The 26,240-nt window shown below is 39.9% G+C and overlaps 1 protein-coding gene across 1 annotated transcript; it reads left to right on the top strand.

Moving 5' to 3' along the window:
* UBE2J1 (ubiquitin conjugating enzyme E2 J1) lies at nt 1–25,651 on the top strand. Its single transcript, XM_003922932.4, has 8 exons — nt 1–350; nt 8,380–8,453; nt 9,389–9,520; nt 13,179–13,263; nt 13,414–13,519; nt 16,965–17,094; nt 18,851–18,970; nt 22,609–25,651. Exons 1-8 carry the CDS (start codon nt 320–322, stop codon nt 22,885–22,887), a joined length of 957 nt encoding a protein of 318 aa, XP_003922981.3. The 5' UTR covers nt 1–319; the 3' UTR covers nt 22,888–25,651.
* Nucleotides 25,652–26,240: the final 589 nt, after the last annotated feature.

Below are 26,240 nucleotides of genomic sequence, written 5' to 3' on the forward strand. Positions count from 1 at the left end.
GGGGCTGGGCCTGCGGCTACCCGAGGAGGCTGACCTCCGGCTCGGTCGCCCGGTTCAGCGACGCCCTGGCCGGCGCCGGCGCCTGCCCGGCACTCAGGGAGGCGGGGTGCAGCGGAGGAGGCGGCGCCATCGCGAAACCCGCGCCTCGCCCGCACTCAGCCTCGTCACCCCGCCTGCAGTCCGGGCTGGACTGGGCGGCGTCTGCGGAGGCTCCTCGGCCAGGCCCGGTCCGCCCGAGCCGTGCTGAGACCCGGGCAGCGGCCGCGTGGAGAGGAAGTGGCAGCGGCCCGGGAGGCCGGAGCCAGGCCAGCGACCCGCCATGGAGACCCGCTACAACCTGAAGAGTCCTGGTGAGCGACGCTGGGGACCCCGGGGGAAGAGGGTAGAGTGACCTGGACCCCGGGGCGGTCGCCGCGGCCCCCTAGCGTCTGGCGCCTCTCATGGCTCTGCTCCCGGTGTCGCGCTCTACGCGAGACCGCCGCCTGCCCGGGAAGTGCAGGCCGCAGGGCGGGGTGGCCCAGTGAACGCCCGCTGCTAATCCCCGGGCCGGCTAGCGCGCCGCAGCACCCGGGCTATCCCTTTTCTCATCTTCCCCCCGTCCCGTAGAGCTGGGTCAGAAACTCATCCCTAAGAACAGGTGTAAAGGTGATGTCGGTGGGCGACAGTCAACAACCCCTTGCTGTACCTGCATCGGGAACACCGTCGCTATCCGCTCCCGGTCGCTGCCACTGGACTTCTGTTAGCCGGCTGCATTACTCGCGTTTGAGGAGTTGGTCGTTTAAATATCTTATTTGCGGCACCTGGGGCGAATAGAATTGCAGACATAAAGGAAATGTTCTGTAACTAAACCAGTTAACTATAGAACTAAAACAAAACAAAACAAACAAAAAATACCTAGTTGAACCCTGTACGTGAGAACTAACCTTGATTTTTGCCATACTGGCTAATATGAAATATATTTGTATTCAGTCGTAGAGATTCCTTTCCTGCATTTAATGATCTTGCTTCATTTACACAAACAGTCCCAGCAATCCTAGCCTCTAATTGCTTTCTGGTGCATAATAAAGATAAGTAACTAGCTTTCTCAGCTTAATAAAACAGTCTTGAAATGAATCATTGGATCCTAATGGTATTTTTTTCTATCTGTACCTTGGTAAATTTTGCCAGGAGAAAGAAACTCGACAGTTAACTATGCAAACTCTAGGATATTAATGATGATCTCACCAACTGTTGCTGTTGCTTAAAATTTCCTTCCAAAAAAAGCTGTTTCTCAGTAGGAATTAGCAAAATTAGCATCCTTATGGAAAGAGTTGACATTGTGAATCTTTGGGGTTTTTTGTAAGGTTTCAGAATATGCAAAAATCCCCAAAAAGCCTGAGGATATTGATTGGAGGGAGCTTTGTTAGCCTGAATGCTGCCAGGCTAAGAAATGTCCTTAGGTGACCAAGTGTGTAGATTTGGTCATAACATTTTAGGGGCCACTAACTCCTTAAAAAATATGGGGAAGACCTGGCATGGTTGCACGTGCCTGTAATCGCAGCATTTGGGAGGCTTGTGGGGGTGGGGGGCAAATTACTTGAGGTCTGGAGTTCGAGACCGGCTTTATCAACATGGGGAAACCCTGTCTCTACTAAAAACACAAAAATTATCCGGGCATGGGTGGCGCACTCCTGTAGTCCCAGCTACTTGGGAGGCTGAGGCGGGAGGATGGCTTGAGTCTGGGAGGTGGAGGTTGCAGGGAGCCAAGATCGAGATTGCACTTCAGTATGGGCGACAGAACAAGACTCCATCTCAAAAAAAAAAAAAAAAAAAGAACCTCAGAGTGGGGTTAGGAGGAAGAAAAGACCAAAGAGAAAGAGGAGAAGAAAGAAGAGCTTAATGTGTGATTGAATTATTTACACTGTGGTAGATTTAACTAGTACTATTTGGGTAGAAACATCTGGTGGCTCCCAGCTCACAGGGTTCCTTAGGACAGCAGAGGTGCTTAGTGAAAGGTCCAGAGGATAATCCCCATGTGAGTAGTAGTGCAGTTTGGAATGGAGAACTGGTGGAACCCAAGAGATTGTTGTCAGAAAACATCAGTCAATTTCAATAGGTTAGACTTAATACTATGATGATAAGCTTTTAAAATTCTCCAGAATTTTGTACATTTCCAAAGTATGTGAACTATCATCAACTGGCTGAGCTTTGGTTGACATGCTTCTAGCTGTGTCATAAATTGCTTCCTTTTTTTGGTTTTATTTCCTCAAAGATAGTGTTGCTGCTTTAAAAAACAATGCTGCTTTTTTTTTTTTTTTTTTTTTTTTTTTTTTGGAGACAGAGTCTTGCTTCATTCCCAGGCCCCAGACTGGAGTGCAGTGGCGCGACCTTGGCTCACTGCAACCTCCGCCTCCCAGGTTCAAGCAATTCTCCTCCCTCAGCCCCCCGAGCAGCTGGGACTACAGGCATGCATCACCATGCCCTGCTAATTTTTGTATTTTTAGTAGAGACGGGGTTTCACCACGTTGGCCAGGATGGTCTTGATCTCTTGACCTTGTGATCCACCTGCTTTGGCCTCCCAAAGTGTTGGGATTACAGGCATGACGCACCGCGCCTGGCCACAATGCTTCTTAAAAATGTATTTTTGTTAGTGTATGGATTATTTGGAATTCGTGGAGAAGTTGAATTAGGTGAGATATGAGACTTACTGAAAATGCTGGGAGGCTTCCTGAAAATCCTTCCTTTGCTTTATTCTCAGTCCTGTGGTATTTTTAGAGTAATGCCTATATGAAGGAAAACAACTGAAAATTCTAGTCTCCTGTGTATGGCAGGGTATGTGCACACACACACACACCCACACACACACACGCATGCACGCACATAAAACACCAACCAACCAACCAAACAAAAACCACACAGTGTGAGGGATATAATCCTTTACTTTTTATCTGATGTGGGGTTGTCTTTGATGTATGAGTGGAAAGATTAAATGAAGATAATACAGATAACTGGTTAAGGGCCAGTGCACTAGCATGTGCATAGTAAATCTGTTCATTTCATAGGTGGGAAACTTTTTCCTTTATGATATTTTTGGAATGGACTTGTGATTGTGGCTATAGCTGTTGTGCAGGATCACCTCATACGCCTCTGACTAGCCTGTCAGTAGCTGTTTGTGGATCAAGCTCCCTGACCCGTGTTTGGGTCTGCTCTGGCTAAGGAAGTAGGGTCTTACAGAACAAAGTGGGGAGACGAACCTCCTTTGGCAGCTTCTTCATAAGGGGCCATTGACATGTGCAGCAGGTGATGGGAGTATTAGAGACTGCTGCAAAAGTACCCACTACCTCTACCAGAAGTCTGAGTTAACTATTCATGCCGTTGGTGTCAACTGCACCTTTCCACTAATCCACTCAAGGTTTCATGTCCAACTCAGACCCTCTTCTAAGCTATAGATGCACAGAACTTATGGCAACTCAACACCTTCATCTTGATTTCCCATAGAGAGGAAAAAATCTCTGCGAGTATAAAAACGAAACTCATCAGTTTTCTTCTCCCCTAAATTTGCAGTTTACTCTAATATTCCATACCCCAGCGATAGACAGCACTCAGGCACCTACGGTAATCATTATTTATTTGTCTGCTTCCTTGCTCCATCCCTGCCCTGAAACACACAACTCAGTACACACACAGAAACACATATATCTAGTCAGTCACTATTGTCACCAGATCAGTTAAAACAAAAACTGATTACCTCTCAAATTGAAAAATTTTCAGTAGCTTTCTGATAACTGTTGATAAAGTTCAAAGTAAACTGCTTAGCTTGGCTTACAGGGCTGCTCATGATTGACCCTGGCCTTCCTCACCAGCCTCATCGTCCACCACTCTTATGCTGTTTTGCATTTTCTTTTTTCTTTTTTTTCGAGACAGGGTCTTCCAGCCTGTAGTGCAGTGGTGCCATCACAGCTCACTGCAGCCTCAACCTCCCGGGCTCAGGCGATTCTCCCACCTCGGCCTCCCCAGTAGCGGGGACCACAGGTGCACGCCACCATGCCTGGTTTATTTTTGTATTTTTTATAGAGACAGGGGTTTCGCCATGTTGCCCAGGCTGGTCTCAAATTCCTGAGCTCAAGTGATCCCTCCACCTCGGCTTCCCAAAGTGGTGAGATTACAGGTGTAAGCCACTTTACCAGGCCTGCATTTTTAACTATCCATCTTGCCCAAACGACTCTCTAGGTGGAGTAGCTTTTTTCACTTACATGCTTTGGTTCCTTTTGGAACCTCTGCTTAGAATGTTTTCCTTTAAAATCCATCTGAAATTCCTGTAGTTCTTCAAGCTTTAAGGTTCAGCCTTGTCTAGCTCCCCTAGGCAGACTAAAGTAGTTTCTGTATATACTTGTACATATATGCTTGGTCAATATTACCATTTGTATAGTAATTATTTTCATGTCTTTCTCTACTCTTATGGAAGACAAGAAGCAGGTCATGGTCATTCTTTTATCTCCAAAACTCAGACATTCTTTGAATGTTGAACTGATACCTTTGCAGGGTCCTCCTCGGCAGAAACGTCACTCTTTAGGCATTTGCTTAAGTACATTTATTATGGGAGCAGGAAGAGGCAGTGAGGGAGCATGCCTTCCTTAACATACCTGTCTCCTGCGTTTTACTAATGCTTTGGAAATTGATAATATCAAGATAATTGCTTTTCAAGAGAAATCCATATATGGGAGCCAGTGGCCTGTAGAAGATCCCTTTATTTGTAGCTGGATCCAAACCCCAGTGTGAGCCTAGTGAGCTAACCCCAGTGTGTGAAGAATGCTACTGCCTAGGCCCACAGCATGGCTCCAGAGTGCCCATATGGCCTCGATAAGAAGGAATAACAAAAGCAGGGATGCAGATGCCACCCCTTCCTTTCCTGGCACATCTTATCTCACCACAGTGAAAGGATTCCATGGAACAGGCGTCCTCAAACTACGGCCCACAGGCCACATGCAGCCCCCTGAGGCCATTTATCCGGCCCCCCGCTGCACTTCAGGAAGGGGCACCTCTTTCATTGGTGGTCAGTGAGAGGAGCACAGTATGTGGTGGCCCTCCAACAGTCTGAAGGACAGTGAACTGGCCCCCTGTGTAAAAAGTCTGGGGACACCTGCCATGGAACAACCTTTCCAAGAGATAAGAGAGGAGCTGGAATAAAAAAGTTGCCTCTAGCCATGTAGAAGCAAGAGATGGAGTATCAGGAGGGGCCAACTATACTGTAACCCAGTTGCCAGGCAGCACCCTGAACCGTGACAGTTTCCTAACAGTGGTATTTCTCCTCAGGAGGCAGGGAGCCATGCCATAAGGCCAGCTACATCTGCTGACTCATGGTTTTGAGTTAGGAAGAATCATTGAGAAGGCCTTATATCCCAGTCCATTTTCAACCTTAATAACTCAGGGCTTGGGCAAGAGAGACAGGTGAAAAGGAAAGGAGAGTTATGTGGAGAAATTATTGACTCTTATTTGACAGATGTAAACATCAAGCCACAATCAGATTAAGTGACTTGTTCAAGGACTTAGAGCTACAAAATGTCAGTCAGAATTTTAACGCAGCTCTAAATCAAGTCTCTGTTCCTTTTCACTGAAGCATTCATAATATATGTTATTTTTGGAAAAAATAGATTATGGAAACAATAGACTAATCTCACCTTTAAGCTACATAGCCTTAGCTCTTACATGGTATGTGCCTGTGGCTTATGAACTAATAAAATCAGCTATTTAATTATTGAACCAATGATTGTTCCTTTACAGGATTGGTACAGATACATTCTTATAACAATTCTGACCCTTTATACATCTCTCTCAATATCCAGATACAAGTTTTGAGTGTTTATTGTCTTCTCTCCTGTTGAACTGAGCTGAGTAGGGAAGAGGCAGAGAAAATGTGGTAAGGGTATAGAATGACATAAAATCTGACTTCAGCTTTATCATTATTGAGTTCAGCCAGTTGACAAGGAATGAAGGAAAAATAATCTTTTTGGCATCTCCAAACTAACTAACTTCAAAACAGCTTCCATAATTGTATTTCTGTCTAATAATATTAACTTAAAGGAATGATATGTTTATGTGGCTTGAAAGCAGGGTTTTCCATCCTTGTTCCATGAGTCCGTTCAGTAGTGAAATGGAAGGGCAGGGAATAGCCTGCAGGCCCTTCCGTTGGCCTCTTCAATCAAAGCGGCTCTGGGGTTGTTTCACGTGTTGGGATTCTCATTAAGCTTTTATTTGAATAAAGGATTTTGTTTTATTAAATAAGTTTAAAAACCTTGTCTTTAATCGGATTCTTAGAAAAAGATAAATTGAGAGAAGATAGTAAAATTTAATTCAACTAATATTTGAATTAAATATTAGCTTACCATGTGCTAAGCCCTGAGGAGACTGTATTGCTGCACTGTCATTACTATTGCTTAGCAGGGAAGATGGATGTTAAACAAGTAATTAAAGTGGGATGAACTTCATAAAAGGAAAAACACAGTATTATGATGGCATAGAGCAAAGAGACTCAATCTGGTCTCTAGGGCAGTGGTTTCTAAACCTAACCAGGGTAATTCAGAAAGCATTCCTAGTCTCCACCCCTCCCTAGGACGCTGCAGAGATTTCTTCTGCCCAGATTGGAATCTCCAAGCACTGAGAGGGGACAAGGGAAGGTGTCATAGAGACGTTCCTGAGAAGTTACTTAAAGGTCTAGGGTAGACAGACTAGATGGTGAGGTGGAGTATGGGGCCGAAGCAGCCTGGCCCCTGAGGAAAGCTGTGTAGAAAGGTCTAGAGCAGAGGGCAGATAAAGTACGTTCAAGGAATTGAACAAATTACCCAGTCTCTAGACTTGGAGGGAGAGGGTATCTCAATATGTACATGTTTCTAATATAGCATTTATCATGCCATTTTGTATTGACTGCCCCTCCCAGCCATAAGCCTTTACGAAAGCCAGATTTTGTTGACAGTTGAAACTGTAGCATCTAGTACCTAGTAGGAACTCAATAAATAGTTGATGATCCAGTGACCAAAGTCTCTGCATATAGGGGCTTACTTTAGAGTAAGAGGTGGAAAAGAATATTAATATGATGAAGTAGGATAGTAACAACTTTTTTTTGGCCAGGCAGAGGTGCAGATACAGGTAGGATTATAGATTGTGATAGGCATCTGCAAGCGCTCCTGCTAGGAGTAGTTTATCAAGGAGGTAAAAAGCTGGATGCCATTAATGCAAAGGGAGGAGAAATGAGACTAGATGTGAAGGAATCTTGGAGTGCTAGGTGGAAAGAGCGGGCTGGAAGGCTTACTAGAGAAATGTAGGGGCTGGGCGCGGTGGCTCAGGCTTGCAATCCCAGCACTTTGGGAGGCTGAGGCAGGCGGATTGCCTCAGGTCAGGAGTTTGAGACCAGCCTGACCAAAATGGAGAAACCCCGTCTCTATTGAAAAAAAAAAAAAGAAAAGAAATATAGGTACATTAGGTGGCATTGTGTTCCAGTGGAGGTTGCTGATAATGACTTGCAATGGCATTACTGCACCAGCTTCTGTGACTTTTTTTCCGCCTTTCAATGATGCTACAGACAACAAATAAGATGGTTGGGTTGGGTCAGGCACAGTTGGATTTTATTAAGGGAGTGTGAAAGAGGGACTCCTAAGAGCCAAGGATGTGGATAAAGAAGAAAATGAATATAAGTAAAGGAGAGGTGAAGAAAGTTGTGGGGTCAGTGGACTGGAGGTTTAGTGAAGCTGAAGGATCATTTCAAGAAGGAATTTAATCAGGGCTATGGAGAGTCTGTGAATTCAGAGGACAGTCCATTAATTTAATGCAAGATAGTGGATGGAAAGTCCCAAGAGGTAGAGGAGGATATAGAGGTGTTTCCTGTTCGCCAAGCATGAGATCCAGAGGATACATTTTTTGTTAATAAAGGTATTTTAACGGGTAGAGCCAAACTGCCTGTGTTGGAATCCCATCTCTCTCATTTACTAGCTGTGTGACCTTGAGCAAGTTAGATAATCTTTCTGTGTCTCAGCTTCCCATCTGGAAAGTGGGGATAGAAATAAGACCTATCTAGTAATGTTGTATTAAGGGTTAAATGAGTTATTAATGTCTGTAAAAGCACTTCAATAAATACCACCATATAGGAAGTTTATGTAACTGCTTATTAAATAAAAATAGTGTTTTCACTATATATGTTTAATATATAAGTCTTTTAAAAGTGTTAATGCTTAGCAACTGTTTCCTCACTCTCCCCCTCTATTTATTCCCATCATCTTATAATTAAACCTTTGCCATATGCTCATTTGCACTAGTCCTTTGAACATTTTTCATTAGGCTTGTAAGTCTGTGCTAATCATTCAGAAAAAGTATATTTTAAATATCTCTATTTTGTGAATTTTATTTTAGCTGTTAAACGTTTAATGAAAGAAGCAGCAGAATTGAAAGATCCAACAGATCATTACCATGCGCAACCTTTAGAGGTTAGTTTCTATCTCCATGTTCTTTATATGGATTTTAGTATTTTAACATTTAAAACAAATTCTGTAAAATTGCTTTTCATTGCTTTGAGTCATTACAGATGTTTGTGATGTAGTTTGACATTTTATTCACCACATTTCATGAATATTTCATTAGCCATTGCAAATCACTTTAGAAGAAACAGATTTGTGGTGTTTATAAAATGGGTCTCAGATACTAAGTTGAGGTTAGATCTTGAGTATGAGGGAGGGGAAGTGGAAAGAACCCCAGATACTTTACAGTAAAGTTTGGAAGCCCCTTGATGGGTCTTTGTAGCTACTCAAGGCTTTTTGTACAAACATCTTTACCTGTCTCAGTTTTTTCATCTGTAACAGGAGGGCATTTAAATATGCTCAAACAGGTTTTCACAGTAACAGTGGGAATAAAAATATAATAACTTATATGCAAGTATTTTGTAAACTGAAAAGTATGCGGTAACTGTAAGATGACATTAAATACATTAATATTACTGATCATTTTGTAAATAAGCTCTTGGCAACTATAAGGGATAAATTTTAAAGATGTGTTAAAATAACCCTAACATAGTAATTTTTTGATTATATGATAATTATCACAATTTGCTATTCTTTCAAGGATAAATTTCCAATTTAAACCTGTAAGTTACTTATGGATATATAACAACACGCACAAAGTTTTAATGTGTTTATTTAAAAAGATTTTAGCTCAATGGACCATGAAAGCTAGATTAAATAGCTTTTACTTACAAATTTAATTTATCACTTACATTCTTGAGACATCTTGTGCATTAGAAACTATCCTAGCGATAATATAAAACATTTAATTTTTCTTGCTTGGTACTGTTTCTAATATTTAGATGGATAAAATGATCCAACTTTTTAAGGTTATTGATTCCTTGTGAATTATTGTTTTTGTTCAGGATAACCTTTTTGAATGGCACTTCACGGTTAGAGGGCCCCCCGACTCCGATTTTGATGGAGGAGTTTATCATGGACGGATAGTACTGCCACCAGAGTATCCCATGAAGCCACCAAGCATTATTCTCCTAACGGTAAGAACTCTGGATTTTTAGAATGCTCATGGCTTAACTCTTCCTGGTAGCTGCAAAATATAGTAAGCAAATAATTTTCATTAAGAAATAATATAACATTATTATAATTTTGCTTTTGGGGTCCAGGCCCTGGGACTACAATTTTTATCCTCCAAAATAATTCCTAGGAAGCTGATGCACTTAAGAAGTAAAAATGATACAACTGAATACATAAATGTCATATCATGGGTGTTAGGATTTAATAAATTAATATATGCAAAGTACTGGGCACACACATCTGGCACTTTATAATTACTCACTAAAGAGTAGCTAATGGGCTGGGCATGGTAGCTTACACTTTTAATCCCAGCTTTTTGGGAGGCTGAGGCGGGTGGATCACGAGGTCAGGAGTTCAAGACTAGCTTGGCCAAGATGGTGAAACCTCGTCTCTACTAAAACTACAAAAAAAATTAGCTGGGCATGGCAGTGGGTGCCTGTAATCTTAGCTACTTGGGAGGGAGGTAGAGGTTACAGTGAGCCGAGGTCCTGCCACTGCTCTCCAGCCTTTTTCCCTCAGTTTCCTCATCTTGACAATAAGAATACATGATACCTACCTCATTGAGTTTATGTGGGATGAAAAGTATCAATATCTTATTGTATAGCTCTTAAAGCCTGACACAGAGTCCTCAATAAGTATTAGCATCATTTCTATTTCTTTTTTTTTTTTTTTTTTTTTTTTTTGAGATGGAGTTTCGCTCTTGTTACCCAGGCTGGAGTGCAATGGCACGATCTCGGCTCCCCGCAACCTCCGCCTCCTGGGCTCAGGCAATTCTCCTGCCTCAGCCTCCTGAGTAGCTGGGATTACAGGCACGTGCCACCATGCCCAGCTAATTTTTTGTATTTTTAGTAGAGACGGGGTTTCACCATGTTGACCAGGATGGTCTCGATCTCTCGACCTCGTGATCCACCCGCCTCAGCCTCCCAAAGTGCTGGGATTACAGGCTTGAGCCACCGCGCCTGGCCTATCATTTCTATTTCTATGTCAGAATCTCTCTTTCCCTCCAACTTTACTTCATGCAAAGGAAAACTTTTTTTTTTTAGAGACAGGGTCTTGCTCTGTTGCCCAGGTTGGAGTACAGTGGCACAGTCATAGCTCACGGTAGCCTCAAACTCCTGGACTCAAGCAGTCCTGCCACCTCAGCCTCCTGAGTATCTAGGATTATAGGCACATGCCACTGTACCAAGCTAATTACAAAGTTTTTTGTTAGAGACATGGTCTCACTGGTCTTGAACTACTGGCCTTAGGCAATTATCCCACCTCAGCCTCCCAAAGAGCTAGGATGACAGGAAAACACCATCATACCTAGCCAAGGAAAGCTATTGATCTAATTCCTCTCTTAATTGTTTTTTTTTTTTTTTTTTTTTTTTTTTGAGACGGAGTTTCGCTCTTGTTACCCAGGCTGGAGTGCAATGGCGCGATCTCGGCTCACCGCAACCTCCGCCTCCTGGGTTCAGGCAATTCTCCTGCCTCAGCTTCCTAAGTAGCTGGGATTACAGGCACGCGCCACCACGCCCAGCTAGTTTTTTGTATTTTTAGTAGAGACGGGGTTTCACCACGTTGACCAGGATGGTCTCGATCTCTCGACCTCGTGATCCACCCGCCTCGGCCTCCCAAAGTGCTGGGATTACAGGCTTGAGCCACCGCGCCCGGCCATTCCTCTCTTAATTGTTAAGCGTTTCTTTCCTCATTTCTTTTAACTATGTTTAATTATCCCCTAACCTTGAAAAAAGCAAAAACAAACACAAAAACAGTTTCCTGCATCTGTTATCATTTTATTTTTCTCTTTGGTAACCTCCAAGGCATCCTTCTTCTAGTTTAGCCTGCTGCAGGCCACCTTCCACACATAATGCCCTGTTGAAACATGCTTACTACACCAGTCTCAGAAACTAGTCTGAGAAATCTCACTGCTGCTTCTCAGTCTTCATCCTCTTCTAAGTTAAACATCTGACCCACATGGAGTAGCAAATGGTGAAACAACAGGTATTCATCAATAAATACCAAATTAATGCTGCTTTTAACTCTATTTGAATAATGGAGAGAGCATTTGTTTAAGAGCCAGTAGACCTGGATTCTGACCATTGCTCTTTCCATTACACTATGGGCAGGTTACATAGTGTCTTTAAAATTCAGTTTTCTCATTGGTCAGAAGGAATGTTGTGTTTGGTAATTATAATCACACCATAAAGTGCCTGACATATAGAAGCTGCTTAACAAGTATTAGCTGATATGGAGAACTGTTAATGCTGGCAGTAGGGTTGGAGCGGGGTCCTGGAGACACTCTTCTGTATCAGGAGTCACTTATTTAGTTGCTACATCATGGGGAGAACTAAGTCGTCTTAGGGGAGGGAGGGGCTGGTGCATGGGGAGACCGGTGGTGGTGGAGGGCAGTAGTTAGCAGCAGCTCTTTGCCAACAAATACAGATATATTTCAATAGTTAGCCAATGGTATGGCCATACTAACCACACTGGCTGAGAATCAGCCCTGATTTTCAACATTACACTCTTTCTGGATTACTTCCTTTCTTTTGAAAAGTCTTCTCCAACTTTCATTCCATAAGTATTATTCATTCATTCATTCATTCATTCATTCATCATTCCTCTGAAAATCATACTTCTCTCAAAGCCATTCTCCCCATGTATTTCCTCACTAACATCCAGTTAGGGGATACTGAGTCTTGAGGTTTCATCCTAGCCTCTTGCATGTCTTCTCTTTTAGATTCTTTTTTTTTTTCTTTTTTCTTGAGATAGGGACTTATTCTGTCACCCAGGCTCGAGTGCAATAGCATGATCACAGCTCACTGCAGCCTTGATGTCCCAGACTCAAATAATCCTCCCACCTCAGGCTCCTAAGTAGCTGAGACCGTAGTCATTTACTACCACACTTGGCTAATTATTTTTAATTTTTATTTTTCATAGAGACAGGGTTTCACTTTGTTGCCCAGGCTGGTCTCAAACTCCTGGCCTCAAGTGATCTTCCTGCCTTAGCCTCCCAAATTGCTGAGATTACAGGCATCAGTCTCCCCTCCCCTGCCCTCCCCTCCCCTCCCCTCCCCTCCCCTCTCACACGGTCACCCAGGCTGGAGTGCTGCAATGTAGTCATAGTTCACTGTGGCCTTGAACTCCTGGACTCAAGCAATCTTCCTGTCTTAGCTTCCCAAGTAGGTAGGACTAGAGGCACATGCCACCACTCCTGGCTAGTTTTCTTTCTTTTTTTTTCTTATTTTGTAGACAGTGTCTCACTATGTTGCTCAGGCTTGTCTTGAATTCCTGGCCTCAAGTGATCCTCCCACCTTCGTCTCTCACAGTGCTGGGATTACAGGCATGAGCCACTTCACTGGCCAATAAAACTTTATGTGTTAATTATTTAGATATCAGTTGTGTAATTCAGTTTCAAAAGGTGCTATATAAAACACCTTCTTTGTTCAGTATCCAACAAGTATTTTTGGAGTGTCTATAAGGACAAAAAATCTGTGCCCCATTAGAGGTTACATTAAAAAAATGTTTTTTAAGATAATCTCTAAAATTATTAGTTATATGTAAATAATGTATTTTTACTTCAAAAGTATAAATCATTAAACACATGTATTTAATTTTCTAAATGCATTGTTTATTCCTCAGGCTAATGGACGATTTGAAGTGGGCAAGAAAATCTGTTTGAGCATCTCAGGACATCATCCTGAAACTTGGCAGCCTTCATGGAGTAGTAAGTGTTAATTTATAGTGAATATAAATCTCTTATAACTTCAGTCAATTCATAGTTATGAAGTATAATACTCTCTTTTTTTCTCTTTCCAGAATAAACCCAGTTGCTTTTACAAAGCAATTTAGATTGATGTTTACTTTTTTATTTCAGTAAGGACAGCATTATTAGCCATCATTGGGTTTATGCCAACAAAAGGAGAGGGAGCCATAGGTTCTCTAGATTACACTCCTGAGGAAAGAAGAGCCCTTGCCAAAAAGTAAGTTTTGCATTTCATTCTTGTTGAGGCCTGAATAGTATTCAGGGTAATGGCTATTAGGAGGTAGGACCTGCCTCTTACTATGTGACTTACTTTCTGAGTGAGTATGGCTACAGGATCTTATCTCAGTTTTGCTATTTTACAAATTCAGCTATCCTAATTTCCTTGGAGTGACCAGAATCGTAAGTAATTGATTTAATGCTACCTAGTCTTAAAAAGTAGTTAATACTATTTCCTTTTTTTTTTTTTTTTAAACTACAGTGTGAGATATATTCTCCTGGAAAACAATACCAGTAATTTGTCTCCACTCATATGGCATTATAAATGGAAAAGAACCAGAGGAATTAATTTTAGCTTTCTGCAAGATTATAAAACCCTTGAGGGCCAGGAGGGAATCCACTTTATCCATCTTTGCAACTAGCTCATAGCAAGTACTTAATAAATGATCTGGAATAAAGCAAAAGATTTTATCAAGTTATGATTGCCCAATAGCAATCAGAAACAGAGAAGTCATGCCTTCTCTGTTTTTTTTCATACGCAGGTGCATTTTTGTCTATATAACTAAGATCAGACTTTCCCTTCAGAGTAGCCCCTCTTTGAGTAGTGCTGAGATTGAATTTTTGATGTTGATAATTTTTCTGCTCTGGAGTCTGCTACCTACCACCCTTCAGACATACTATGTTAATTAAATTATGTCATGTTTTACCCTAGCATACCCCAGAGTAGGCCCTCCTCAGATATTTGCTAAATCAAATAGTTAGATTTTAGCATCTCGAAGATTTGGTAGACTTCTTGATCTTATAAGCAACTTTTCTTTTTAAATCTTATTTCCAGACTCTGGGGATATACTTTATTTGTACAACTCTTCATAGATTACACTATGTACTTTGAATACATAGTATTTATTTTCATGCGATTTTCTGTGTTAGTTTTTTTTTTTAACTTGATGCTTTTATCCAGTTGATTTCATGGGCGAGGTTAAAAAACAAACAAACAAAAAAAACTGGAGTTCTGGTTCTTCTAGGCTTCTCACTGTATTTGGTCTAGATTCTAAGTCTATAATAGAAACCTTTTAAAAAATGATTTTGGGCTGGGCATGGTGGCTCACACTTACAATTTCAGCACTTTGGGAGGCCAAGGCAAGTGGATTGCTTGAGTCCAGGAGTTCAAGACCAGCCTGGGTAACATGGCAAAACCCCATATCTACAAAAAGTACAAAAATTAGCTGGGCATGGTGGCACGTGCCTGTAGTTTCAGCTACTTGGAGGACTGAGGTGGAAGGATGGCTTGACCTGGGGACGTTGAGGCTGCAGTGAGCCATGACTGTGCCACTGCACTCAAGCCTGGGTGACAAGTTGAGACCCTGTCTCAAAAAAAACCAAACAAACATTTTGCATTCAACCATGGTAGCATGCTATCATTGTGGATAAACTAATAGATTCAAAATAAACACTCTACTTAAGTTTCATCTGACTCAGTTAAAAGTGAAGCAAATAATTTGTATATAACCACATCTCAAAGGTGTGTGGACAACAGTACCACTTTTGGTAAAACAAAAAATACTCATCAATAAATACTAAATTAGGCTGGGCAGAGTGGCTTATGCTTGTAATCCCAGCACTTTGGGAAGCCGAGGCAGAAGGATCTCTTGAGCCCAGGAGTTCCAGACCAGTTTGGGTAACATAGGGAGACACTGTCTCTACAAAAAAAAAAAAAAAAAGAAAGGAAAAAAAAAAATTAGCTGAGCATGGTAGCACACACTTGTGGTCCTAGCTACTTGGGAGGCTGAAGTGGGAAGATCACTGGGGTCTGGGAGGTTGAAGCTGCAGTGAGTCATGACTGCAGTACTGCACTCCAGCCTAGGTGACAGAACAAGGAGACCCTGTCTGAAAAAAAAAAAAACCAAAACACTAAATTATGCTGCTTTTACATATATTTTGTTTATATGATGTTACTTCATAATTTTAACTAGCATGTTCTTCAAGACCTGAAGTTTTTGAATAGAACTAGAAGTACTATGAAAAACAATTTTTTAGGCCGGGCGCGGTGGCTCAAGCCTGTAATCCCAGCACTTTGGGAGGCCGAGGCGGGTGGATCACGAGGTCGAGAGATCGAGACCATCCTGGTCAACATGGTGAAACCCCGTCTCTACTAAAAATACAAAAAACTAGCTGGGCGTGGTGGCGTGTGCCTGTAATCCCAGCTACTTAGGAGGCTGAGGCAGGAGAATTGCCTGAACCCAGGAGGCGGAGGTTGCGGTGAGCCGAGATCGCGCCATTGCACTCCAGCCTGGGTAACAAGAGCGAAACTCCGTCTCAAAAAAACAAAACAAAACAAAACAAAACAAAAACAATTTTTTAAAAAGTTGTTCAATAGTATAACAATATATACTTCTATATATGTGTATTTACTTTCAGTCATTCATATTCTCATAGGACTATTATAAACTTCAAGGAAGTTTTGGCTATATCTGGAATACAAAGGGAAAAATGGAAAAACAAATACATTTTAGGAAATAGTCTAGTTAGCAGACATATCTTGAATCTCTACTTACTATATATAATCAGTAATAAAATAAGTCTTTGGATTTTCTGCAAGTTTTCCCAAGTCTTTCAAGTTATACTGCTATTTGTGAGGTTTTTATTTTCTAGAAATATCTGTAAATTCTATGTTTAATTGGCTTCTTTACTAGTTTATATATGTTTCTGCTAACAGGTAAGTTGATCTTGTTAAAAAACTTTTTTCCCAGGCTTAAAAGAGGTTTATTTTATGTGATCTCAAGGATAGTATAATAGACAAATTTTCATTGTATAGATGTAAAGCTGGGGGGCGGGGGCAAAAAAAAGATGTAAAGCTTATTTTTCTTTTTTTGCTTTTTTCTTTCTTTTTTTTGGGGGGGGGGGTGGGCGGAGTCTCATTCTGTCGCCCAGGCTGGAGTACAGTGACGCAATCTCAGCTCACTGCAACCTCTGCCTCCTGGATTCAAGTGATTCTCCTGCCTCAGCCTCCTGAGTAGCTGGGATTATAGGCGCCCACCACTATGCCCAGCTGTTGTTGCATTTTTAGTAGAAATGGGGTTTCACCATGTTGGCCAGGCTGGTCTTGAACTCCTAACCTCGTGATTCATCGGCTTCAGCCTCCCAGAGTGCTCAGATTACAGACATGAGCCTCTGTACCTGGCTGCTTATTTTTCTTTAGATAGTTTATTGGAGAAATAGAATCTGAGCCCTGGATTTTTTTTAAAGCCAACCTAACATTTACTTGTCTCAGGACTATAATTATTGCATTCATTGTCTAATTCATAGCATGTGGATAAATGTGATATGGAATTTTCCAGTGTTCCTTTCTTTTCATTTTGATGATTCAGCATTTGAGTGTCTCAATAAGAGGAATTAAACATCTAACTATTTGATTCATTTTCATTTAAAAACTTGTTTTCTGCCAGATCACAAGATTTCTGTTGTGAAGGATGTGGCTCTGCCATGAAGGATGTCCTGTTGCCTTTAAAATCTGGAAGCGATTCAAGCCAAGCTGACCAAGAAGCCAAAGAACTGGCGAGGCAAATCAGTTTTAAGGTACTATAAATCCTTAAATAAATTCTAATCTTGTAGCCTTTTTGTTTACTGCTAGATTCTGCATAGAAGGGAAAGCAATGCAGTTCTTTTGCAATATAAAGTTTTGCAAATGTTTTTCTTTTTTCATATTTTGTTTAATTTTTAATTTTTATTTTTTATTTCTGTGGTTACATAGTAGGTATATATATGTATAGGGTACATGAAATGTTTTAATACTGGCACAGTTTTTTTCTTATTACAAAATTCATAACTACATTCACAGAAGCTTTATAGCATAGTGAGTGGTTGAAACTTAAACTCTGGTATGCAATGCCAGGGTTCAAATCCCAGCTCTGTTGCTTATTAGTGGTATGATGTCAGACATATTAACCATTTTGCATCTTTTTCTTATCCACAAATAATAACAGTACTTACAGGATTGTTGTGAGGACTGAATTAATATACGTAATACATGAGTTGCATTCAGAATTGTCCCTGGTGCTTAATAAATTCTACTTATTATTATAGAGACTATAGATAAGCAATAAGAAGAAAATGACATTCATAATCACATCCTCAAGAAATAGCTACTGTTAATATTTTGGCATACCTCCCATATATCCCTTTTTCCCTTTTTTCTGTATATGTTTTACTCGAACATAAGATTATATAGTATTAAATATTTAATTATTTAAAGTATTAACCAGGTGCAGTGGCTCATGCCTGTAATCCCAGCACTTTGAGGGGGCCAAGGAGGGCAGATCATGAGGTCAGGAGATCGAGACCATCCTGGCTAACATGGTGAAACCCCGCATCTACAAAAATACAAAAAATTAGCTGGGCGTGGTGGTGGGCACCTGTAATCCCAGCTACTCGGGAGGCTGAGGCAGGAGAATTGCTTGAACTGGGAGGCGGAGGTTGCAGTGAGCTGAGACTGGGCTACTACACTCCAGCCTGGGGGACAGTGAGACTCCATCTCAAAAAAATATGTATAAATAAATAAAAAATAAAGTATTAAGCATTTAATCCTTCTGGAATTTGATCTCCTTCACAAAAAGAAATGTCAGCCTGCATTAAGCAACATGCTTTTTCTTCCTCCCTCTCCACTTCTCTGTGGACTATCTTTCCAGGTCCAGTGCCCTTCTCTTTTATTGTAGTGCCTGGAAGAGGAGTTGCTCAGAACATGCTGGTTACTTTCTTCCTTCTGAGGATTCTTATTACACTTAAAATTGCTTCTGAAAAATCTCAGGACCAAATGCATTTTGTACGTCAGAATTTTTCAAACTTAAGAAAAGATCTTACATATACCATACATTAACCTGCAGTGATATCTGGGGCAGTACCTCATAATCAAATCCATTAGGATTTCCTCAGCAAACCCTTGAATATTATATTAATGTGGGATTAGTTTTTACATTAATGTGGGATAAAGACTATTCATAGCTTCACATCAGCTCATATCAGGCTTTGCCTAAAAATTACCAAAAAACCCTTGAGTTTTGAGAGGGTTTTAGCATTGTGGATTGTGAACCATGGGTGTTAGTTTGATTCCTCATCAAATAATGACTTCTTGAGAATAGGTGTTGTTCATGCGTCTTCCTATGATACCTAGTACAGTATTGGACAAGAGTGCTCAGTGCTTAACTGCCTGATAATAGATATTAAACTAGCAATTAAAATAAATCCAACAGAGGGGATTTAGCAGGTTGCAGATTATTCTGTATGTTCCCTATTGTTTCCTGTTGTAACGCTCCTCTTGCATCTATCTTGTTTATAGGCAGAAGTCAATTCGTCTGGAAAGACTATCACTGAGTCAGACTTAAACCACTCTTTTTCACTAACGGATTTACAAGATGATATACCTACAACATTCCAGGGTGCTACGGCCAGTACATCGGTATGGCTCTTATCTTTTAATATTTATGTATGTCTCTATCATTATCATTGCTTGGAATAGGAGAAGATCCTAGATTAAATATCTGAAAAAATTTGGTTCTCTTAACAATTGGATTCTAGGCTGGGCGCGGTGGCTCAAGCCTGTAATCCCAGCACATTGGGAGGCCGAGGCGGGTGGATCACGAGGTCAAGAGATCGAGACCATCCTGATCAACATGGTGAAACCCTGTCTCTACTAAAAATACAAAAAATCAGCTGGGCATGGTGGCGCGTGCCTGTAATCCCAGCTACTCAGGAGGCTGAGGCAGGAGAATTGCCTGAACCCAGGAGGCGGAGGTTGCGGTGAGCCGAGATCGCGCCATTGCACTCCAGCCTGGGTAACAAGAGCGAAACTCCGTCTCAAAAAAAAACAAAAAAAAAAACAAATGGATTCTAACAATCCCTCTGATTAGTCATATTATGTTGAACAAGTTGTTCATGTTTTCTGGCCTCACTTTTCTTTTTTGTTAAATGGGGCTGGATTTAATTTTTGTCTTGTCTCTCCAGAATTCTATGATTCTCTGAAAAGTTAATTTTAATATAGTGTTAGGCTCTGAATAAAACAAAATATCCATATGTTAGCCACTTTCTAAATAGACACTATTTTTGGCAGGATTGTTCGGCTGCATTAAGGTACTGACTTTATTTAATAAAGTCCTAGAGCCAAAAATTGGCCTTAGACTTCCTCTGTCCAACACATTAGCCACCAGCCACATGCAGCTATCTACATTTAAATTTAAATTAATCAAAATCAAATAAAATTTAAAATTCAGTTCCTCAGTCATACTAGCCACATTTCAAGTGCTTTATAGACACACGTGGTTAATGGGTACCATATCGGACAGTGTAGACATAAACATTACTGTCATCACAAAGTTCTGTTGGATAGTGCTACCTCATATATAGTAAGCATCCAGTAAATAATTGTTGAATAAAAGAATGAATGCTATGGGGGTTGTTAGTGTACCCTGACCTATTGTCTAAGAAATTGGTTGGCCTAGGTGATCAGAGAGACTGATTAAAAAAATATGACTGGATTGGTGCCAAAGAATTAGGATTATGGGGGAAAAATGATTTTCCTTCCTATATATAAAAGAAGAACTGTCTTTTGAAGGCTTTTCTAACAGATTGTTCAGTTAAGTAATCACATCCTTTTTGTTGTTTCTTCAGTTTATTGAGGACTTAAAGGGTGAAGGAAAATTGAAATAGAAGTTGGGCAGATGCATATTTGCCCTTTACCCAGCAATAACTTGTATAAAGTGGGACTGAATAGTCTTGAGTAAGTCTCTACTATTCAGAGAGTGAGCAGGGTAGGGAAAAGTTTGTTGAAGAAGAACAAGGGAGAGGGTGGTGCTATAGGGGACTGAAGATGGAGGTCCAAGAAAAAAGCATGTGGGGATCAGTTTAATCATTTCTATGTGATCCCAGTATAATTTATGAATTGCAGAGGAAAATAGTGAATTAATTTTAAAGTCAGTATGTTTTAGTTTAAAATACTAAAAAAGCTTTCTAATTACTTTCTATTTCATAATTTTCTTAAGGAAGTTGGTAATCTTTTTTTACCTTTTAGGACAGCCTCCTAATGTTTGTGATGTATATAAATCATTTGTATATTTTAAATCTATGTTAAGTCCCCCTTGTTACATATTCCAGTTATACTTATTCCAGTTGTAAGTTACTTTGTAATTATTTATTGTCTATCTGTCTTCCCAGAATGTAAGTTCCTTGAAGGTCAGGGGTCTCTTTCAACTTCTCCACTGTCTCCACAGTGCCTGGCTTAGTGCCTTCTATACAGTAGATTGTCAGTGTTTATTTGTTGATTGAATGAATGAATCTTAGGATTGATGCTTTTAAAAAATGCTAGGAATATAATTAATCAAGAAGTAAATTAGAGTGTACAAACAATGATGTTATTATAGTAGTATATCTCATTTTGATCTTAATCAACATAAAACTTAGAATTCGTATTCATAGATATAGGTCATTAATTGAGACCATTTTTGGTTAAAATACCAACAAGCAGTCAGTTGTCTACAATTGCAAGTTAAGCTTTTAGTTATATTTACATATAAACTATCTCAGAGTATGATTATATAATTTTACCACTGTGAAAGTAACTGAAACCAGTTTGGCTAAGGGTGGTTATAAGGAATTTATGTTACATTAAGTGTAATATAAATTCATTGAGATGTTATACATCAAATCCCAGATAAGCTATGATTTTTTTTTGTTAGCCTTGAGGAGGAGCAAGAGATTGTTAGAACTCTAAATACAGCTGATAACATCAGGCCATCTGCTGATTTTTGTTGCAGATATTTTAGCATCAAAAAGCAATGGGAAATGTAGAAGTGGGAAAAACACTAATGGCAGTTTTGTTCTTGCAGTCTATCAGATTTTCCCCTTTTCCCGGGGATGGAGGTTCTGAATAAGCCATTTCATTTTATATTAAAAAGCAAAACTCCCTCACACATGCTGGTTATTCTAGGTTATTATAGAAAAATTTATATATATGTATTATATATCACTAGGGACTTAACTAAGAATGTGATTTTTTTTTTTTTTTTAAGAGGCAGAGTCTTGCTCTGTTGCGCAGGCTGGAGTGCTGGCGTGTGATCATAGCTCACTGCAGCCTCAACCTCCTCAGCTCAAGTGATCCTCTTTGCCTCAGCCTCTCAAGTAGCTAGGACCACAGATGGGCACAACCTCACCTAAGTTTTAAAATTTTTTTGTAGAGATAGTGTCTTGCTCTGTTGGCCAGGCTGGTCTCAAACACCTGGGCTCAAGCAGTCCTCCTGCCTCAACCTCCCAAAGGGCTGTATGATTGTTTGAAATAGGAGACATTTTAGAATTTTATCAAGGTACTCAATTTTTAGTCAGTGTTACACCATCCACAAGGCATCTGAGGCTGGGCACAGTGGCTCACACCTATAATCCCAGCACTTTGGGAGGCCAAGGCACCAGGATCACTTGATCCCAGGAGTCCAAGACCAGCCTGGGCAATGTGCAAGATCCCATCACTAAAAATATAATGATAAAAAAAAAAGACAAAAGGCATCTGAAACATAGGAACCTAATTAAAACATTATATGTATATAAATATTTTCAGTAAGTGCATGTGTTAAAATATCATCTAGAGCAGGCGTCCCCCAAGCTACGGCCCGTGGGTCGCATGCGGCCCCCTGAGGCCATTTATCCGGCCCCCCGCTGCACTTCAGGAAGGGGCATCTCTTTCATTGGTGGTCAGTGAGAGGAGCACAGTATGTGGCAGCCCTCCAATGGTCTGAGGGACAGTGAACTGGCCCCCTGTGTAAAAAGTTTGAGGACGCCTGATCTAGAGTCAATGTTTTAAGGGATTGTTTTTCTAAATATATCAATAAAACTAATAAAAGACCAGAAAGCTGTCCTGAATTACTGACTTTTTTTTTTTAACCTAAATTTAGATGCCTCCGAAAGGATACATTATTAGTAACTGTCATTCTTGGTAGTGTTGCCTTTAGCCATATGTTGTACTCTGAGATTCTGTGTATTCTTGAATAGATAACAAGCATTTATACAAATCTTCTTTGCCAGTTTCAAACAAAATTTCTTAAAATTTCCTAGTATGGAGTCCAGAATTCCTCGGCAGCATCCTTTCAACAGCCTACCCAGCCTGTAGCTAAGAATACTTCCATGAGCCCTCGACAGCGCCGGGCCCAGCAGCAGAGTCAGAGAAGGTCATCTACTTCACCAGATGTAATCCAGGGCCACCAGCCAAGAGACAACCACACTGATCATGGTGGATCAGCTGTACTGATTGTCATACTGACTTTGGCATTGGCCGCTCTTATATTCCGAAGAATATATCTGGCCAATGAATACATATTTGACTTTGAGTTATAATATTGTTTTGTGACTTAAGAGCTGTGACTCAACTGCTTCATTAAACATTCTGCATTGGGTATAATCTAAGAATTGTTTACAAAAAGATTATTTTGTATTTACCCTTCATTCCTTTTTTGATCCTTATAAGTTTAGTATAAATATATCTAGACATTCAGACTATGTCTAGCAGTTATGTCCTGCTTAGTGTAAGGGACCGGAAGTCAAAGTTCCTTGTCTCACTATTTGATCTGCTTTGCAGGGAAATAACTTGTTGTTTTTCTCATGCTTCACCTTTTTTTAATGTAAATTTATGATACTTTCCTGTGTTGCCCTTTGAAATTTTTGGATAAAAGATGATGTTTTAAGTTCCAGTGATTATTACTAGTTACTCAGTACCATTTATTGAGTACTCTATTTCTACGTATGTAGAATGTATATATAAAACAGTTGAAATGGGAAAGCAAAACTCAAGTAGTTTCCTTTAAAAAAGTCATTCATAGGAGATTTACTGGGATTGCTCATTCTGTGACTTTGTGTCCTAAACATTCTTCAGTGAAAAAACTATTTCAGTCAAACATTTATGAGGAAATGAGATCACATCTTTGTCACTGGATGTTACTTGAAGAGGGAGTACTTTGTAACCACTTTGATATGCTGTTATCACCACCCCCTGCTCCCTGCTGCCACGCTTACACAAATTTAAAAAGAAGTAAAACAGTCTTCCGTAGATTTTTGTTTTAAGGAAGAAAGGGTCCAAGCTAGGAGATCGCTTTATTTTCTTCCCAGAAGTTAAATGGGGAGATCTTAAGATTGGAATGTTTGCTCTGCTTTGAAATGTATGTATTTTGAGATGTATTATATGTCTAGCTTTATAATCACTATAAATTTTAATTCCAGGAATATGCGTAATATTGAAATATTTCATGTACTATTTTAATAGAAAACCTCAGGGCCCAGGTAACAGAGATAGAAGTTAGAAAAACATTTACTTAGAATTGTCCACCTAGTCAGAGCCCAAGAAAGAATTTTCAGTGGAAAAATCAATATATAACTTAGTACTAGCTAGCTCCACAGACTCTAATAGATAATATTCTCATCGTAATGCCTGGTGAGACCATATAATCACAGAAAAATGTTGCCTTCAGCATGTTCAGTTCGCAGCACTGAAGGCACTCTTGAGGGTGTTGTTAATGAAGATTTAATTTTTAAATATAGCTAGTCCCAAGCTTTCAAATAGGTTATGCTCCAAATGGGTGTTTGTAAGTTAATTTTTTTACAAGTCAAACAATGTTGGAAATTGTGTTTGGGTTTTAGATCTGTCCACGAAAGTTAGCTCATATGTGTATATCTTGGATAGGGGAGGGTATTCATAAAGTCCTTATGTTGTTTTAACCAACTGAAATTATGGATAAGAGAAATAATTTGTAAAATCATTTTAAAGGCAGATTTAATTTTTACTCCTGTTTATGGAACGTTGGTTCTATTAAAACTGTTAGACACAATTTCTGTTTTCATCTGAGAGCCAGTTTTCTTTTATTTCTACATCTAAAATAAGAACATATTGTACACTATTATCTAATAGAGAATTGTCTTAAACTTTAATAAATTAGCATTTTAAAGGTGTTTACAGATTGTTTTTATATCTGTAGCTGAAATTGATAAAGTCTAAAAAACTCAAGGACTTTATGAAGATCTCATATTTGAGGAAAATCATAGGTTACCATTTTATAACTTTATTGCCATGATAAAATACATTCTAAAGTCTTGATGTGAAACATACTAGAAACTGGTTCAGTACTCAGTGGTCTCCTAGCAAGAAGTCACTGACCCAGCTGGGAAAACCAGGTAGTGTCATATGAGAAGAAAGAAATCCCCACCACTTCAGCCTCTGCTGAGATTAATTGTGTGCTAGGAACAGTCTTCCTTCCATTTCCCCTCAGTCAAACCTGAGCCAGCCTCTGGATCAATGTGATCTTCTTGCATGTTTCCTATACTTTAAGCCAATCCTGCTGCATTCACTGCTAAGTTAAAAACAAAACAAAACCAAAACCAAAAAACAAAGCCAAGAAGATTTTGCATTGTGCAGATCCTTCTCTATCTGACTTGCATCTCTTCTCTCACCTGTCAACTAGCTACCTGCTTGTTTGTGTTGGGATATTTTTTAGCACCTGATGTACCATCTGAAAGTGGCACCATTTTCTTCCCTTTCACCTCACATATGCTCCCTAAAAATCCTTAAATGGTCAGTCTGACCCCCCAATGTGAGGTTAATGAGCAAAATCGGTCTTTGGAGCCCTTCTTGTCCAAGCCCCACTGAAAAGTCTCCAGAAAACTATTATTTTTAAAGTTCCACTTTAACTCCTTAATTCAAGCATAAGTCCAAAACTTATGAATATCTATTCTGGCAAGTAAAGACTGAGGACTCCTCCTTACTTTAATCCTCAGATGTAGATAACTCATGACTTTTTCTTTGACCAACATAGCATATGATGAGATATCGAAGTAATTAAAATAGCATGCTTATTGAAAAACTACATAATCTATTTCACTTATAATTTTAAGCCAATGAACTTTTCAAAATTTATGTAATATGGGGCTTCTATGTAGCACTTTACATTTTCATGCTGCTTATTTTATTCTGAAATAAATGAATTTCAAGATTCTCAACTTTTTAAAAAATTTCAATAATTGTTATTTTGACTATGGAAATACAGTTTCCTATTTCAGGAGAATAAGAACTCTGTCATTTTTGGCTGTGAATAAACTTTCTGGTCTCTTGAGACTACCCGTGTTTTTATAGATCAGAATCAGAAAACAAGTAAACATTTGGACTCATACACATTTGGACTTACTTGAACAAAAACCTAGGCTGAAATACTGAAAAGCCTGTGTTTTCTTAATTGCAAGTAAGTATATGTAAGGTTAATGCATCTAGTGAACCTGACTAACAAAGATTAATGTGCACATTAACAGATATACTTTTAAAGCTTTTATGGGAGGCTGCGCATTACTCAAAAGCTATTGGGAACATCTATTGAACAGTTACCTTCAGAAGTAGTTTGAGCTGCTCAATAAAACCAGTGACTTTACTCATACCTTGTTTTTGACCAAAGGCTGTATTCTTTACGTCATTCCGTCTTGTCTCTCATCCGTTCTACCTCCTGGAATATTTCTCTCACATCTTTCCACTTCCCTAACTAGGCACTATCCTATTTAGATATTAACTCCTCCAAATTGGTGCAATAACCTCCTAACAGGTCTCTAGCCTCACCCCATTCCTTACATTGCAGTCAGAGTCTTCAATATACAGACCTGACCCCTTCTCTCCTATTGGCTCTTAGATAGGGCCAGACCCTTAACATAAAGCACAA

Source organism: Saimiri boliviensis, chromosome 4 (assembly GCF_048565385.1).
Source record: "Saimiri boliviensis isolate mSaiBol1 chromosome 4, mSaiBol1.pri, whole genome shotgun sequence".
NCBI classification, from domain to species: Eukaryota; Metazoa; Chordata; class Mammalia; order Primates; family Cebidae; genus Saimiri; species Saimiri boliviensis.

Bases quoted from the DNA above. Each gene is read 5' to 3' on its own strand.
- UBE2J1 (XM_003922932.4), top strand. From the start codon at position 320: ATGGAGACCCGCTACAACCTGAAGAGTCCTG. The intron at 9,521-13,178 runs GTAAGAACTCTG...TTTATTCCTCAG, and splicing joins CAAGCATTATTCTCCTAACG to GCTAATGGACGATTTGAAGT. The intron at 13,520-16,964 runs GTAAGTTTTGCA...GTTTTCTGCCAG, and splicing joins AGAAGAGCCCTTGCCAAAAA to ATCACAAGATTTCTGTTGTG.